Here is a 14,690-nt window from a genome sequence, read left to right as displayed (position 1 = left end):
TGCAGAACCGCAACCACTGCTGCCATGACCTTGGTGAATACTCGAGGGGCCGTGGCTAACCCGAAGGGGAGAGCCACGAATTGGAAATGTTCCTCTCAGATTGCAAAACGTAGCCAACGCTGGTGTGAAACTGCAATTGGCACATGCAGATAGGCATCTCTGATGTCGATGGATGCCAGGAAATCCCCTTGGGTCATTGATGCAATGACTGACCGCAGAGACTCCATGCGAAAATGCCGCACCTGAACATGCTTGTTGAGAAGCTTGAGATCCAGGATGGGCCGGAAGGAACCGTCCTTTTTGGGGACTAGGAAGAGATTTGAGTAGAAACCTCTGAACCGTTCCCGGCCGGGAACCGGTACAATTACACCGTTGGCCTGCAGGGATGCCACGGCCTGAGAGAAGGGGGGAGCAGGGGGGAGTTGACAGAAAAAATCTGTTTGGCGGGCTGGAAGAGAATTCTATCCTGTAGCCGTGGGAGATGATATCCCTTACCCACTGATCGGAGACGTGTTGAAACCACACGTCGCCAAAGTGGTTGAGCCTGCCACCGACTAAGGACGTTGCTGGCGCGGACAGATAGTCAAGAGGAGGCTGCCTTAGTGGCAGCAGCACCTGCGGTCTTCTGTGGACGCGCTTTTGTGCGCCAGCTGGATTTTTGGTCCTTGGCAGTGTTAGCGGACGAGGCCGAGGGCTTAGAGGACAACCAGTTGGAGGAACGAAAGGAACGAAACCTCGACTGATTCCTACCCTGGACAGGTTTCCTGGTTTTAGTTTGTGGCATGGAAGTACTCTTCTCGCCAGTTGCTTCCTTAATAATTTCATCCAGCTGTTCACCGAACAGCCGGGACCCAGCAAAAGGGAGCCCCGCAAGGTACTTCTTAGAAGAAGAATCTGCCTTCCACTCTCGAAGCCACAAGGTCCTGCGGATAACGAGGGAATTAGCCGAAGCCACCGCAGTGCGGTGAGAAGCCTCCAGCATGGCAGACATGGCATAGGATGAAAAAGCCGAAGCTTGGGAAGTTAAGGCAACCATCTCGGGCATAGATTCCTTAGTAAGGGAATGCATCTCCTCCAGAGAAGCAGAGATGGCTTTGAGAGCCCACACTGCTGCAAAAGTTGGGGCGAACGAGGCCCCTGCCGCCTCAAATACAGATTTGGCCAGAAGGTCAACCTGGCGGTCTGTGGAATCCTTAAGCGAGGTGCTATCAGCCACTGATACAACGGTCCGGGCTGAGAGTCTAGACACCGGTGGGTCTACCTTTGGTGAATGAGCCCACTCCTTGACCACCTCAGGTGGAAAGGGGAAGCGGTCATCAGAACCACGCTTTGGGAAGAGTTTGTCAGGGCAGGCCCTGGGCTTGGTCACAGCGGCCTGAAAACTGGAGTGGTTAAAGAACACACTCTTCGTCCTCTTAGGCGAGGTAAACTGGTGCTTTTCTGCCAGAGAGGGTTGTTCCTCTGATACTGGCGGATTGAGATCCAGTACAGAATTAATGGACGCAATCAAATCACTAACATCCGAGTCACTGTCGGACAGACCAATAGGGCACATGGAGGTAGTCTCCGAGCCCCCAGTAAAGGCATCCTCCTCATCCTGCGAGTCAGCTTCTGAAACCGAGCCGCGGGACGAAGGAGAGGGGGCCCTGCGTCTCTTATTAGAAGGACAGGGCCTGGGACCAGATGATGAATCCTCTGGGAGCTCCGGTTCTGAGAGAGACCTAGCAGCAGAGGCACCCTGCGACGGGGGCTGATGCATGCTCAGCAGAGTCCTGGACAGATGTCCCATGGAATCAGCAAAAGACTGGGAGATAGACCTGGTTAAGGATTCTACCCAAGCCGGGGGTTCAGCCACAGGAGCCGGAGCAGCCCGAGAGACCCCTGGGGGGGCGATTCCAGGCTGAGGCATCGTCAGGTTAGAGCAGGCATCGCAATGTGGATAGGTGCTCGGTTCCGGCAGTAGGCGCTTACATGCAGTGCATACTGAAAACAGCTTTGGCGCCTTGCTCCTTGTGTGAGACATGCTGCTGGAGTGAGGGCTCTGCCAGAGAATGAACCCCAGAGAGTATATACAGAAGGTCCACAACCAGAGGTTGTGGCTTACCAGACCGCTGGAGCGGTGTTGTGTGCCCTCCAGATCCCGAAGCCCGGACTCCCAAGCACCTCAGCAGGGATGCTACAGACCAGTGGTGATCGCAGGGAAAAAACGCTGAGAAAATGGCCACCGGAGTGAAGAGAGGGGGCGGGACTCACTCAGAGCGGGATCTGGAGGGCCAAAGAGATTCACAGGGGAGGAGACGTACTCAGTGAGGAGTGTCTCTCCCCTTTGTAGAACGGCCGCTGGGCGGAGCCGCGCTGTGCCTCTGCATGAATGGCATGCGAGGGCAGTGAAACCGAAAGTAGGCCTCCGGCGAAGCCGGGCCCTAAATTTGAGCGGTGCGGCCGGCGCACAGGCACCATCGGCGCGGTTCTCAGGCGACAGCCAGAGAACCCGCCGGAAATGTCATAAAAATCACTCAGCACACTCTCCCACCACAATAAAGTACAAAGGACCCCCACAAATAAACGTCTCAGGTACTTAGCTTGCTGAGACGCAGGGTAGCCAGTCCCTGGGGATGAGTGCTCCGGTCCAGCAGAATCCTAAAGGGCTGCGGATGGAGACCGGTCTCATGCCAAGCATGAAGAACCGTGCTGGCTCCCACTTCAAGCCAGAGCCCCGGAGGGATGGTGAAGGAGCACGGCATGTAAGGCTCCAGCCTGGGAATCAACCTTAACAGCACCGCCGACACAGTGGGGTGAGAAGGGACATGCCGGGGGTCCAGGCTTGGACCCGCTTTTCTTCAAACTCTTTCCAAAAAATGAAAAAAATCAGATGAGAATACATGTGTGGATGTGACCTCCTGAACACAAAGCGATAAACTGGCTAGATCTGGATCTCCAGGGGGTGTATAAGCTCAGAGGGAGGAGCTACACTTTTGAGTGTAGTACTTTGTGTGTCCTCCAGAGGCAGAAGCTAAACACCCAATGTCTGGGTCTCCCATAGGAACGATAAAGAAATTCTGATTGTATGAGAACGGCTGTACACAATAATCTAAGTGATACATTGTTGGACTCAGGATCTCTTTGCCTACATCATGCTGCTCTCAGATGAGATAGCAAAAACATGCGGAAGGATTCCCTTTAAAGGGCACACACGAGGGGATTAGGAATGATCGTTTACGGACGTCATTAAATACTCCTTTGAATACTATTCACATATCGACTCGTGATGAAAAAATCTGCAGAAATTCTGACTCCGCAGATTTTCTCAAATTTGGCAAGAAAATTTGATTTCCATCAGATTTATTCTACCTGAATTTTTAGGTTCAAATGTCCCTTCAGACCCCAGAAGAGGCATTGATTCAGGTGTCTCTGGGCCGTTTTCCGGCATCTTTGGTATCTTCAGTGACTTCGCATCCAAGTATACACCAACGATGATGGGCACCAGAAGATGCCGAAATTGCCAAAGTTGGCCCAGTGGTAACCGGATCAAAAAAGATGACCGGACCAGAACAAGGCTGCAAGATGGGACACGTGACGGCTAAATGAATATTCACATTTATTTATTTTAACCAGTTCAAGACCAGGATGTTTAACCCTATTCCTGAACAGGCACATTTTCTGTTTTTTTATTTTTCTATTATTTCTTTTTATATATGTGCTTTAAAAAGGGAACCTGTCACCAGATTTGGGGCCTATAAGCTGTGGCCACCACCAGTGAGTTCTTATATACAGCATTCTAACATGCTGTATATAAGAGCGCAGGCCGCTGTGTAGAACATAAAAATCACTTTATAATACTCACCTAAACAGTCGCTGCGGTGGAGAGGGATCATATGGGTGTCTCCGTTCTCCGGTACCGGCGCCTCCTCTTTCGGCCATCTTCATCCTCCTTCTGAAGCCTGGGTGCATGACGCGTCCTAAGTCATACACACTCGCCGGTCCTGCGCAGGCGCACTGCAATACTTTGATCTGCACTGCTCAGAGCAGATCAAAGTGCGCCTCCGCAGGACCTCAATGCCAGCGAGTGTGGATGACGTAGGACACATCATGCACACAGGCTTTAGAAGAAGAACGACAAAGATGGCCGAAAGAGGACGCGCCGGTACTGGAGAACGGAGACACCCATCTGACCCAACTGCACCACAGCAACCGTTTAAGTGTTATAAAGTGATTTTTACGTTCTACACAGCGGTCTGGGCTCTTATATACAGCATGTTAGAATACTGCATATAAGATCCCACTGGCAGTGGCCGCAGCTGATTGTCACTAGATTTGGTGACAGGTTCCCTTTAAGTAGTTGTAGCTTTTTTTTCTAGTTTGGATATTCAATTTTTGCATTTTTCTTTGTGATACATGGGATTCCTTTTAAAGACAGATTTCACACTGCGTTCCGATCTTCATTCGATGGTTCCCCCCCTCCCATAGCAAAACAGGTTTCAGACATCTGCGCCGACGGGGCACTGAACAAAGAGAGGAACGCAGTGTGAAAGAGGCCTAAAGGGGGCTTTACACGCTGCGACATCGCTAATGCGGAGTCGTTGGGGTCACGGAATTTGTGACGCACATCCGGCCGCATTAGCGATGTTGTTGCGTGTGACACCAATGAGCGATTTTGCATAGTTGCAAAAACGTGCAAAATCGCTCATCGGTGACATGGGGGTCCATTCTCGATTATTGTTACTGCAGCAGTAACGATGTAGTTCGTCGCTCCTGCGGCAGCACACATCGCTCCGTGTGACACCGCAGGAACGAGGAACCTCTCCTTACCTGCGCCCCGCCTGCAATGAGGAAGGAAGGTGGGCGGGATGTTCCGGCCACTCATCTCCGCCCCTCCGCTTCCATTGGGCGGCCGCTCAGTGACGTCGCTGTGACGCCGCACGGACCGCCCCCTTAGAAAGGAGGCGGTTCGCCGGTCACAGCGACGTCGCCGGGCAGGTAAGTATGTGTGACGGGTCTGCGCAATGTTGTGCGGCACGGGCAGCGATTTGCCCGTGCCGCACAACAGATGGGGGCGGGTACCCACGCTAGCGATATCAGGACCGATATCGCAACGTGTAAAGAAGCCTTTAGGCTATGTTCGCACGCTTTCTGCACCACTAGATTTTCTGCATCAAAATCTGCACCTTGTGGCAGAAAAGTGAACAAAAAAAGAACATGCGATTTTTAGTGAAATAATTGGTTGAAAAGGTTTTAAAAAAAAATAAAAAAAAACGCAGGAAAAAAAAATGCACCAACAATTGACCTGCTGCAGCTTCTTTTTCTGCACCAAAACTGTAAGGAAAAAAAGAAGCAACATGAGCACAGCACTTCAGAATTCTGACTTTGCTGGCCTGAGGATAGACATGCAGATGTGGGCAACAAACTGCACACAAAAAAGGCATAAACAACGCAGCGTGTGTACATGGCCTAAGGCTGTGTGAGCATGCGAGATTTTTTTGTTGCAGATTTGGTGCAATTTATCGTGCAGCTTGTTGCCCAAATTTACATTTCTATCCTTAGCCCAGCAAAGTGTATGAGAAATCAGAAATGCTGTGCGCACATTACAGAGCAGAAAAAAGAAGAGACACGACAATTGTTGGTGCGTTTATTTTCTTGCGTTTTTCTGTCCTACCAGCCAATCATTTCACTAAAAACATGCATAGGACAAAAACACACCAATGCATTTTTTGGCGAGTTTTTCTGCTACAAGGTGCGTGGGGGTTTTTTTGGAGCAGAAAATTTCTGCACCTAAGGGCCGTTTCACACATCGGGCATTTCGCCGGGTTACCAGATCCGGCACACTCCAGTACAGTGTTAATACTGTACAATGGCATTGCGGCAAGCTCCAGTCACATGCTCTGGTCACATGACAGAATGTGACCGGAGCTCGCCGCGATGCCATTGTACTGTATTACACAGTACTGGAGTGTGCCAGATCAGGTGAAATGCCGAATGTGTGAAACGGCCCTAATCTGCAGCGTGCGCACATACCTGTGCAACTCAGATGAGGCCATGACGGGCATCTTCACCCTTCTATAATGGCGATTACGAAGAGGTCACAATCAGACACCTCAGCACCATCTAATTATCAATGGAGGTCACTGCTGAATTCTTGAGAAACCTCAAATAATTTGGCTAAAAATGACCCAAATTATGGAATTGTCTGGATTACAGAGAATCTATATAGAATAAAAATAAAATTCAAAAGAAAATCAATCATTTGACAACACAAATGCATTAGTACCTGGATAATCCACATACGTCTGTAGGGTATATAAGCACTCATAGCACAGTGCCCACAGCTCGTCCTCCTGTAAGGGCTTTCCATAGTTTAGTAACACTTCTTTCAATGAAACCCACTATAAAAAGAGAAGAAATCATCGATAATGTGCAGAGTATGAAGCATGTAGTGAATCGTTGCCTAGATTTCTAAGGAAAAGTCTTCTCCAACCTGTGGCTCCGGATTTTGGAAGAATACACATGCTAAAGTAATAAATACCAACTGTCCGCTGTAGAGTGACACGCTGCAATAATCTAAAGCGGGCTTTACACGCTGCGACATCGCTAGCCGATGCTAGAGATGGCGAGCGCGATAGCACCCGCCCCTATCGTTATGCCGGTATTTGGTGATCCCTGCCGCAGCGAACATTATCGCTACAGCAGCGTCACACGCACTTACCTGGTCGGCGGAGTTGCTGTGACTGCCGAACAATCCCTACCTCAAGGGGGAGGGACGTTCGGCGTCACCGCGACGTCACTAAGCGGCCGGCCAATCAAAGCGGAGGGGCGGAGATGAACGGGACGAACATCCCGCCCACCTCCTTTTTCCTCATTGCTGGCGTGTGGCAGGTAAGGTGAGGTTCCTCGTTCCTGCGGCGTCACACGTAGCGATGTGTGCTGCCGCAGGGACGAGGAACAACTTCGCCCACGCGACAGCAGAGATATTTGAGAATGGACCCCCATGTCAACGAGGAGCGATTTTGGACGTTTTTGCAACGATCCAAAATCGCTCCTAGGAGTCACACACAACGAGATCGCTACAGCGGCCGGATGTGTGTCACAAAATCCGTGACCCCAACAAGATCGCTGTAGCGAAATCGTAGCGTGTAAAGCCCGCTTTAGTGCCATATTTGAGGTGTAGCCCCCATCTAAGGTCAGGAGGCAGCGTCCATGTCCTGTGAGCGAATGATAACAAGAAGAAAGATCACAGCATCTTCCCTTCACCTCTCAGCCCGTCTAGCTGACAATTTGGTGGTAATGGGTAAGTAGAGGGTGAGACAGGAACTTTTCTTCCTGTTATCACCCCCTACAGGAATATTTCTCCACATTATTACCCTCTATAAGGCTATGTGCGCACTGGAAGAAGGGAATTTTGTTTACTTACCGTAAATTCCTTTTCTTCTAGCTCCTATTGGGAGACCCAGACAATTGGGTGTATAGCTTCTGCCTCCGGAGGCCACACAAAGTATTACACTTTAAAAAGTGTAACCCCTCCCCTCTGCCTATACACCCCCCCGTGCATCACGGGCTCCTCAGTTTTGGTGCAAAAGCAGGAAGGAGGAAACTTATAAATTGGTCTAAGGTAAATTCAATCCGAAGGATGTTCGGAGAACTGAAACCATGAACCCAGAACAATTCAACATGAACAACATGTGTACACAAAAGAACAAAAGCTCGAAGGGAACAGGGGCGGGTGCTGGGTCTCCCAATAGGAGCTAGAAGAAAAGGAATTTACGGTAAGTAAACAAAATTCCCTTCTTCTTTGTCGCTCCATTGGGAGACCCAGACAATTGGGACGTCCAAAAGCAGTCCCTGGGTGGGTAAAAGAATACCTCGGTAATAGAGCCGTAAAACGGCCCCTTCCTACAGGTGGGCAACCGCCGCCTGAAGGACTCGCCTACCTAGGCTGGCATCTGCCGAAGCATAGGCATGCACCTGATAGTGTTTTGTGAAAGTGTGCAGACTTGACCAGGTAGCCGCCTGACACACCTGCTGAGCCGTAGCCTGGTGCCGCAAAGCCCAGGACGCACCCACGGCTCTGGTAGAATGGGCTTTCAGCCCTGAAGGAACCTGAAGCCCAGAAGAACGGTAGGCTTCAAGAATTGGTTCCTTGATCCACCGAGCCAAGGTTGACTTGGAAGCCTGCGACCCTTTACGCTGGCCAGCGACAAGGACAAGAGTGCATCCGAGCGGCGCAGGGGCGCCGTACGAGAAATGTAGAGTCTAAGTGCTCTCACAAGATCTAACAAGTGCAAATCCTTTTCACATTGGTGAACTGGATGAGGGCAAAAAGACGGTAAGGAGATATCCTGATTGAGATGAAAAGGGGATACCACCTTAGGGAGAAATTCCGGAACCGGACGCAGAACCACCTTGTCCTGGTGAAACACCAGGAAGGGGGCTTTGCATGACAATGCAGCTAGCTCAGACACTCTCCGAAGTGATGTGACTGCCACTAGGAAGACCACCTTCTGCGAAAGGCGTGAGAGAGAAATATCTCTCATTGGCTCGAAAGGTGGTTTCTGAAGTGCCGTTAGCACCCTGTTCAGATCCCAGGGTTCTAGCGGACGCTTGTAAGGAGGGACTATGTGGCAAACTCCCTGCAGGAACGTGCGGACCTGCGGAAGCCTGGCTAGACGCTTTTGAAAAAACACAGAGAGCGCCGAGACTTGTCCCTTAATAGAGCCGAGAGACAAACCCTTTTCCATTCCGGATTGAAGGAAGGACAGAAAAGTGGGCAAGGCAAATGGCCAGGGAGTAAAACCCTGATCAGAGCACCAGGATAAGAAGATCCTCCACGTCCTGTGGTAGATCTTGGCGGACGTTGGTTTCCTGGCCTGTCTCATAGTGGCAATGACCTCTTGAGATAACCCTGAAGACGCTAGGATCCAGGACTCAATGGCCACACAGTCAGGTTGAGGGCCGCAGAATTCAGATGGAAAAATGGCCCTTGAGACAGTAAGTCTGGACGGTCTGGTAGTGCCCACGGTTGACCCACCGTGAGATGCCACAGATCCGGATACCACGACCTCCTTGGCCAGTCTGGGGCGATGAGGATGGCGCGGCGGCAGTCGGACCTGATCTTGCGTAACACTCTGGGCAGTAGTGCCAGAGGAGGGAATACATACGGCAGCCGAAACTGCGACCAATCCTGAACTAATGCGTCTGCCGCCAGCGCTCTGTGATCTTGAGACCGTGCCATGAATGCCGGGACCTTGTTGTTGTGCCGGGACGCCATTAGGTCGACGTCCGGCTTCCCCCAGCGGCAACAGATCTCTTGAAACACGTCCGGGTGAAGAGACCATTCCCCTGCGTCCATGCCCTGGCGACTGAGAAAGTCTGCTTCCCAATCTACGCCCGGGATGTGAACTGCGGAGATGGTGGAGGCTGTGGCTTCCACCCACAGCAGAATCCGCCGAACTTCCTGGAAGGCTTGCCGACTGCGTGTGCCGCCTTGGTGGTTGATGTATGCCACCGCCGTGGCGTTGTCCGACTGAATTCGGATCTGCCTGCCTTCCAGCCACGGCTGGAACGCCTTTAGGGCTAGATACACTGCCCTTATCTCCAGAACATTGATCTGAAGGGAGGACTCTGGCTGAATCCAGGTACCCTGAGCCCTGTGGTGGAGGAAGACCGCTCCCCACCCTGACAGACTCGCGTCCGTCGTGACCACAGCCCAGGATGGGGGTAGGAATGATTTCCCCTTCGACAAAGAAGTGGGAAGAAGCCACCACTGAAGGGAGGCCTTGGCTGCCCGAGAAAGGGAGACGTTCCTGTCGAGGGACGTCGACTTCCTGTCCCATATGCGGAGAATGTCCCATTGAAGTGGACGCAGATGAAACTGCGCAAATGGAACTGCCTCCATTGCTGCCACCATCTTCCCTAGGAAGTGCATGAGGCGCCTCAAGGGGTGCGACTGGGCTCGAAGGAGAGATTGCACCCCTGTCCGTAGTGAACGCTGTTTGTCCAGCGGAAGTTTCACTATCGCTGAGAGAGTATGAAACTCCATCCCGAGATATGTCAGCGATTGGGTCGGTGTCAATTTTGACTTTGGGAAATTGATGATCCACCCGAATCTCTGGAGAGTCTCCAGAGCAATGTTCAGGCTGTGTTGGCATGCCACCCGAGAGGGGGCCTTGACAAGGAGATCGTCTAAGTAAGGGATCACCGAGTGTCCCTGAGAGTGTAGGACTGCTACCACTGTTGCCATGACCTTGGTGAAGACCCGTGGGGCTGTCGCCAGGCCGAAAGACAGCGCCACGAACTGAAGGTGTTCGTCCCCGATGGCGAAACGCAGGAAGCGCGGATGCTCTGGTGCAATCGGTACGTGGAGATAAGCATCCCTGATGTCGATTGATGCTAGGAAGTCTCCTTGGGACATCGAGGCGATGACGGAGCGGAGAGATTCCATCCGGAACCGCCTGGTTTTCACGTGTTTGTTGAGCAGTTTGAGGTCGAGAACGGGACGGAAAGATCCGTCCTTTTTCGGCACCACAAACAAGTTGGAGTAAAAACCGTGCCCAATTGCTGAAGGGGGAACAGGGATCACCACTCCTTCTGCCTTCAGAGTGCTCACCGCCTGAAGAAGAGCGTCGGCTCGCTCGGGGGGGCGGAGATGTTCTGAAGAAACGAGTCGGAGGACGAGAGCGGAACTCTATCCTGTAACCGTGAGACAGAATGTCTCTCACCCATCGGTCTTGGACATGTGGCAACCAGGCGTCGCAAAAGCGGGAGAGCCTGCCACCGACCGAGGATGCGGTTTGGGGAGGCCGAAAGTCATGTGGAGGCCGCTTTGGGAGCGGTTCCTCCGGCGGTCTTTTTAGGACGTGACTTAGACCGCCATGAATCAGAGTTCCTCTGACCCTTCTGTGGCCTGTTGGACGATGAGAATTGAGACCTGGCTGAGGGCCGAAAGGACCGAAATCTCGATTGTACCTTCCGTTGTTGAGGTCTGTTTGGTTTGGACTGGGGTAAGGACGAGTCTTTTCCCTTGGATTGTTTAATGATTTCATCCAATTGCTCGCCAAACAGGCGTTCGCCAGAAAATGGCAAACCGGTTAAGAACTTTTTGGAAGCAGAGTCTGCCTTCCATTCACGTAGCCACATGGCCCTGCGGACTGCCACCGAATTGGCGGATGCTACCGCCGTACGGCTCGCAGAGTCCAGGACAGCATTCATGGCGTAGGACGCAAACGCCGACGCCTGAGAGGTTAAGGACACAACCTGCGGAGTAGAGGCACGTGTGACTGCATTAATCTCAGACTGACAAGCTGAGATAGCTTGGAGTGCCCATACGGCTGCGAATGCCGGAGCAAAGGACGCGCCGATAGCTTCATAGATGGATTTCATCAGGAGCTCTATCTGCCTGTCAGTGGCATCCTTGAGTGATGCACCGTCTGCCACTGCAACTATGGATCTAGCCGCCAGTCTAGAGACTGGAGGATCCACCTTGGGACACTGAGCCCAACCCTTGACAACGTCAGGGGGGAAGGGATAACGTGTGTCATTAAGGCGCTCAGTAAAACGCTTATCTGGAAAAGCTCGGTGTTTCTGGACTGTATCTCTGAAGTCGGAGTGATCAAGAAACGCACTCAGTGTACGTTTGGGAAACCTAAAATGGAATTTCTCCTGCTGAGAAGCTGACTCCTCAATCTGAGGAGTTGGGGGAGAAAGATCCAACACCTGATTGATGGACGCTATAAGGTCGTTTACTATGGCGTCCCCTTCAGGTGTATCAAGGTTGAGAGCGGCGTCAGGATCAGAGCCCTGATCTGCCACCTCCGCTTCATCCTCCAGAGAGTCCTCATGCTGAGACCCTGAACACTGTGATGAAGTCGAGGGAAGCTCCCGGCGAGCCCGCTTAGCCGGTCTGGGACTGCGGTCTGTGTCAGAGTCCTCACCGTGGGACCTATGAGTCGCCCCAGGAGCACCTTGCTGCGCCGACCGAGGGGGGACTGAGGGCAATGATTCAACAGTGCCCGGGGCCTGTGTTACAGGTCTGGACTGCAAAGCTTCTAGTATCTTAGCAGACCATCTATCCATAGACTCAGAAAGTTTGTCAGCGAATACTGCAAACTCTGTCCCTGTCACCTGGACAGTGGCAGCAGGTGGTTCCACCTGGGCCGAGGGTCCCACCAGTGGCAGAGGCTCCGGCTGAGTGAGTGTCACAGGGGCCGAGCATTGCACACAATGAGGGTAGGTGGAACCTGCAGGTAGCATAGCCGCATATGAGGTACAGGTTGCAAAGTAAGCCTGTGCCTTGGCACCCTTGCTTTTTGCGGACGACATGCTGTTTTCTCCTCTTAGAGCAATCAGAGAGGGTATATAGCCAAAGCACTAGTGCGGCCGTACAGAGTAAGGCTATGTGCGCACGTTGCGTACAAGCCCTGCAGAAATTTCTGCAGCGATCTGAAGAGCACATGTGCGCTTTAGATCGCTGCAGAAATGTCCGTAGTGAGCGCCGATTCCATGCGCTCTGCCTGCAGCTCCTGCCATAGACAGAGCAGGAGCTGCCGGCAAAGCGCAGGAAAGAAGTGACATGTCACTTCTTTTTGCGCAGCGCTTCGGCAGTAGCCGAAGCGCTGCGCTCTTAAACGCCACGTGCGCACGGCCCCTGCACAGTCTCCATAGACTGTGCACGGGACGCAGGACGCATGCAGTTACGCTGCGCTACAAAGCGCAGCGTAACTGCATGTTTTTACGCGACGTGCGCACATAGCCTAAATGTATACAATATAAGCATATAAATATACACTTCGGCACCCAGTGGGGCAAGCACCTAGTAACAGGTGCTGCTTACCGACCGCCCTCAGCGTTTGTGTGACCACCAGATTCCCTGCCTGTGCCTCCCAGAGCTGTGGAGCTCGTCTCTGAAGTTCTCCAGCGTCAGAAGTGCTGATAGGAATGGCTGCCAGCGTTCTGAGAGGAGGAGGGAGTCGTGGGCGTGCCTTAGAAAGTGCGGGAATCTGGTGCCCCACGGTGCTCAGTGAGGGGGGAGGAGGATACAAAGTATGCTCCAGCCCTCAGCGCTGACGTCCAGTGCAGCGTCCCGCCCTTACCCCTGACTGGCAGGCCCGGGGGCGGGAATATGCGGTACTAGGCCGCAAAAGCCGGGGACTAAAGTTATAAGCGCGGCCGGCAAACAAGCGCGGTCAGCGCGGTAGTCCCGGCGCACCAACACAACCAGCAGCTGCTGCAGCGTCCATTAGACAGGTGCTGTATGCGCCGTCCCCAAGGGGACACAGAGTACCTCAGAGGAGCAGGGCCTGTCCCTGACGATACCCGGTCTCCTGTCCAGCAGATTCCCTCAGGGGCTGCGGAGGGAGCACGGTCCCAGTGCCTGGTGACCGATTAGGATCCCACTTCACCCAGAGCCCCTAAGGGATGGGGAAGGAAAACAGCATGTGGCTCCAGCCTTTGTACCCGCAATGGGTACCTCAACCTTAACAACACCGCCGACCAGAGTGGGGTGAGAAGGGAGCATGACGGGGGCCCTGTTATGGGCCCTCTTTTCTTCCATCCGATATAGTCAGCAGCTGCTGCTGACCAAATTGTGGAGCTTGCGTGCATGTGTGCCTCCTTCAACACAAAGCATAAAAACTGAGGAGCCCGTGATGCACGGGGGGGTGTATAGGCAGAGGGGAGGGGTTTACACTTTTAAGTGTAATACTGTGTGTGGCCTCCGGAGGCAGAAGCTATACACCCAATTGTCTGGGTCTCCCAATGGAGCGACAAAGAAATTGGAATTTTCTCAAGAAAATTCCGCAGCCACTGAAAGATTACCGCACACGCGGTAAAAAACCGCAGCAAACCGCACCCGAAAACCGCATGCGGTTTGACCGCGGTTTTGCCGCGTGCGGGTTGGTACATGTGCTTTATTGCATTCAATGCAATAAAGCACATTGAAAAAAAGAAAAAAAAAAAAATCATTTCCTTCTGAGATATAGTAGATAGATAGATAGATAGATAGATAGATAGATAGATAGATAGATAAAGAGACAGATACAAGAATAGATAGAGGGATAGATAGATAGATAGAGGACAGATCGCTGCATTTCTCCCGGTCGGTAGTGAGTTCACATTACCGGCCGTGGGAAATGACCGGTAATTACCTCTGCTGTCTCGCTGCGAGGCTGCATTCATTCAGTGCTGTGTGTCAGTCGCGGCTGGATGTAAGCAGCGCAGGACCTGTGGATTACGCCGGAGCTGTGTGGATTACGTCGGAGTTTTGTTTCGGGAGGGGTTAATAAAAGTGTGAACGAGGCTTATTTGTGATTTATTTAAAATAAAAGGATTTTTCTGTGTGTTTTTTCACTTTACTTACGGGTTGATCACGTCAGCTGTCTCATAGACGCTGCCATGATCAAGCCTGGAGTTAATGGCGGTGATCCGCCGCCATTAACTCCTTGTATTACCCTGACTGCCACTGTTACACGGCAGCAGGAAGAGGCGGGGACACTCCGGTACTGCCGCATAATGGATGCGACAGTCCCGGGGCAGCTGCGGCTGATATTCTCGGCTGTGGGAGGTGGGAGGGAGGCGAGGAACATTAACCCTGCCCCTCGCACGCCACAGCCTGAGAATACCGGGCCGCCGCTGTGTGCTTACCTCGGCTGGACGGTAAAAATACAGCGGAGCCCACGTGTTTTGTTTTCTATATTTCCGTTTGA

General features: G+C 52.3%; 1 protein-coding gene across 1 annotated transcript in view; it reads right to left on the bottom strand.

The window, feature by feature from the left end:
• The window catches only part of KNDC1 (kinase non-catalytic C-lobe domain containing 1), a 218,366-nt gene that overhangs the window by 158,529 nt on the left and 45,147 nt on the right, over positions 1–14,690 (bottom strand). The window contains exon 7 of the mRNA XM_075348552.1: positions 6,266–6,380. Within this exon, the coding sequence (XP_075204667.1) occupies positions 6,266–6,380 (115 nt within the window). The remainder of the gene's footprint in view (positions 1–6,265; positions 6,381–14,690) is intronic.

Source organism: Anomaloglossus baeobatrachus, chromosome 5 (genome assembly GCF_048569485.1).
Source record: "Anomaloglossus baeobatrachus isolate aAnoBae1 chromosome 5, aAnoBae1.hap1, whole genome shotgun sequence".
NCBI lineage: Eukaryota > Metazoa > Chordata > Amphibia > Anura > Aromobatidae > Anomaloglossus > Anomaloglossus baeobatrachus.
This window is presented reverse-complemented; position numbering and strand designations above follow the sequence as displayed.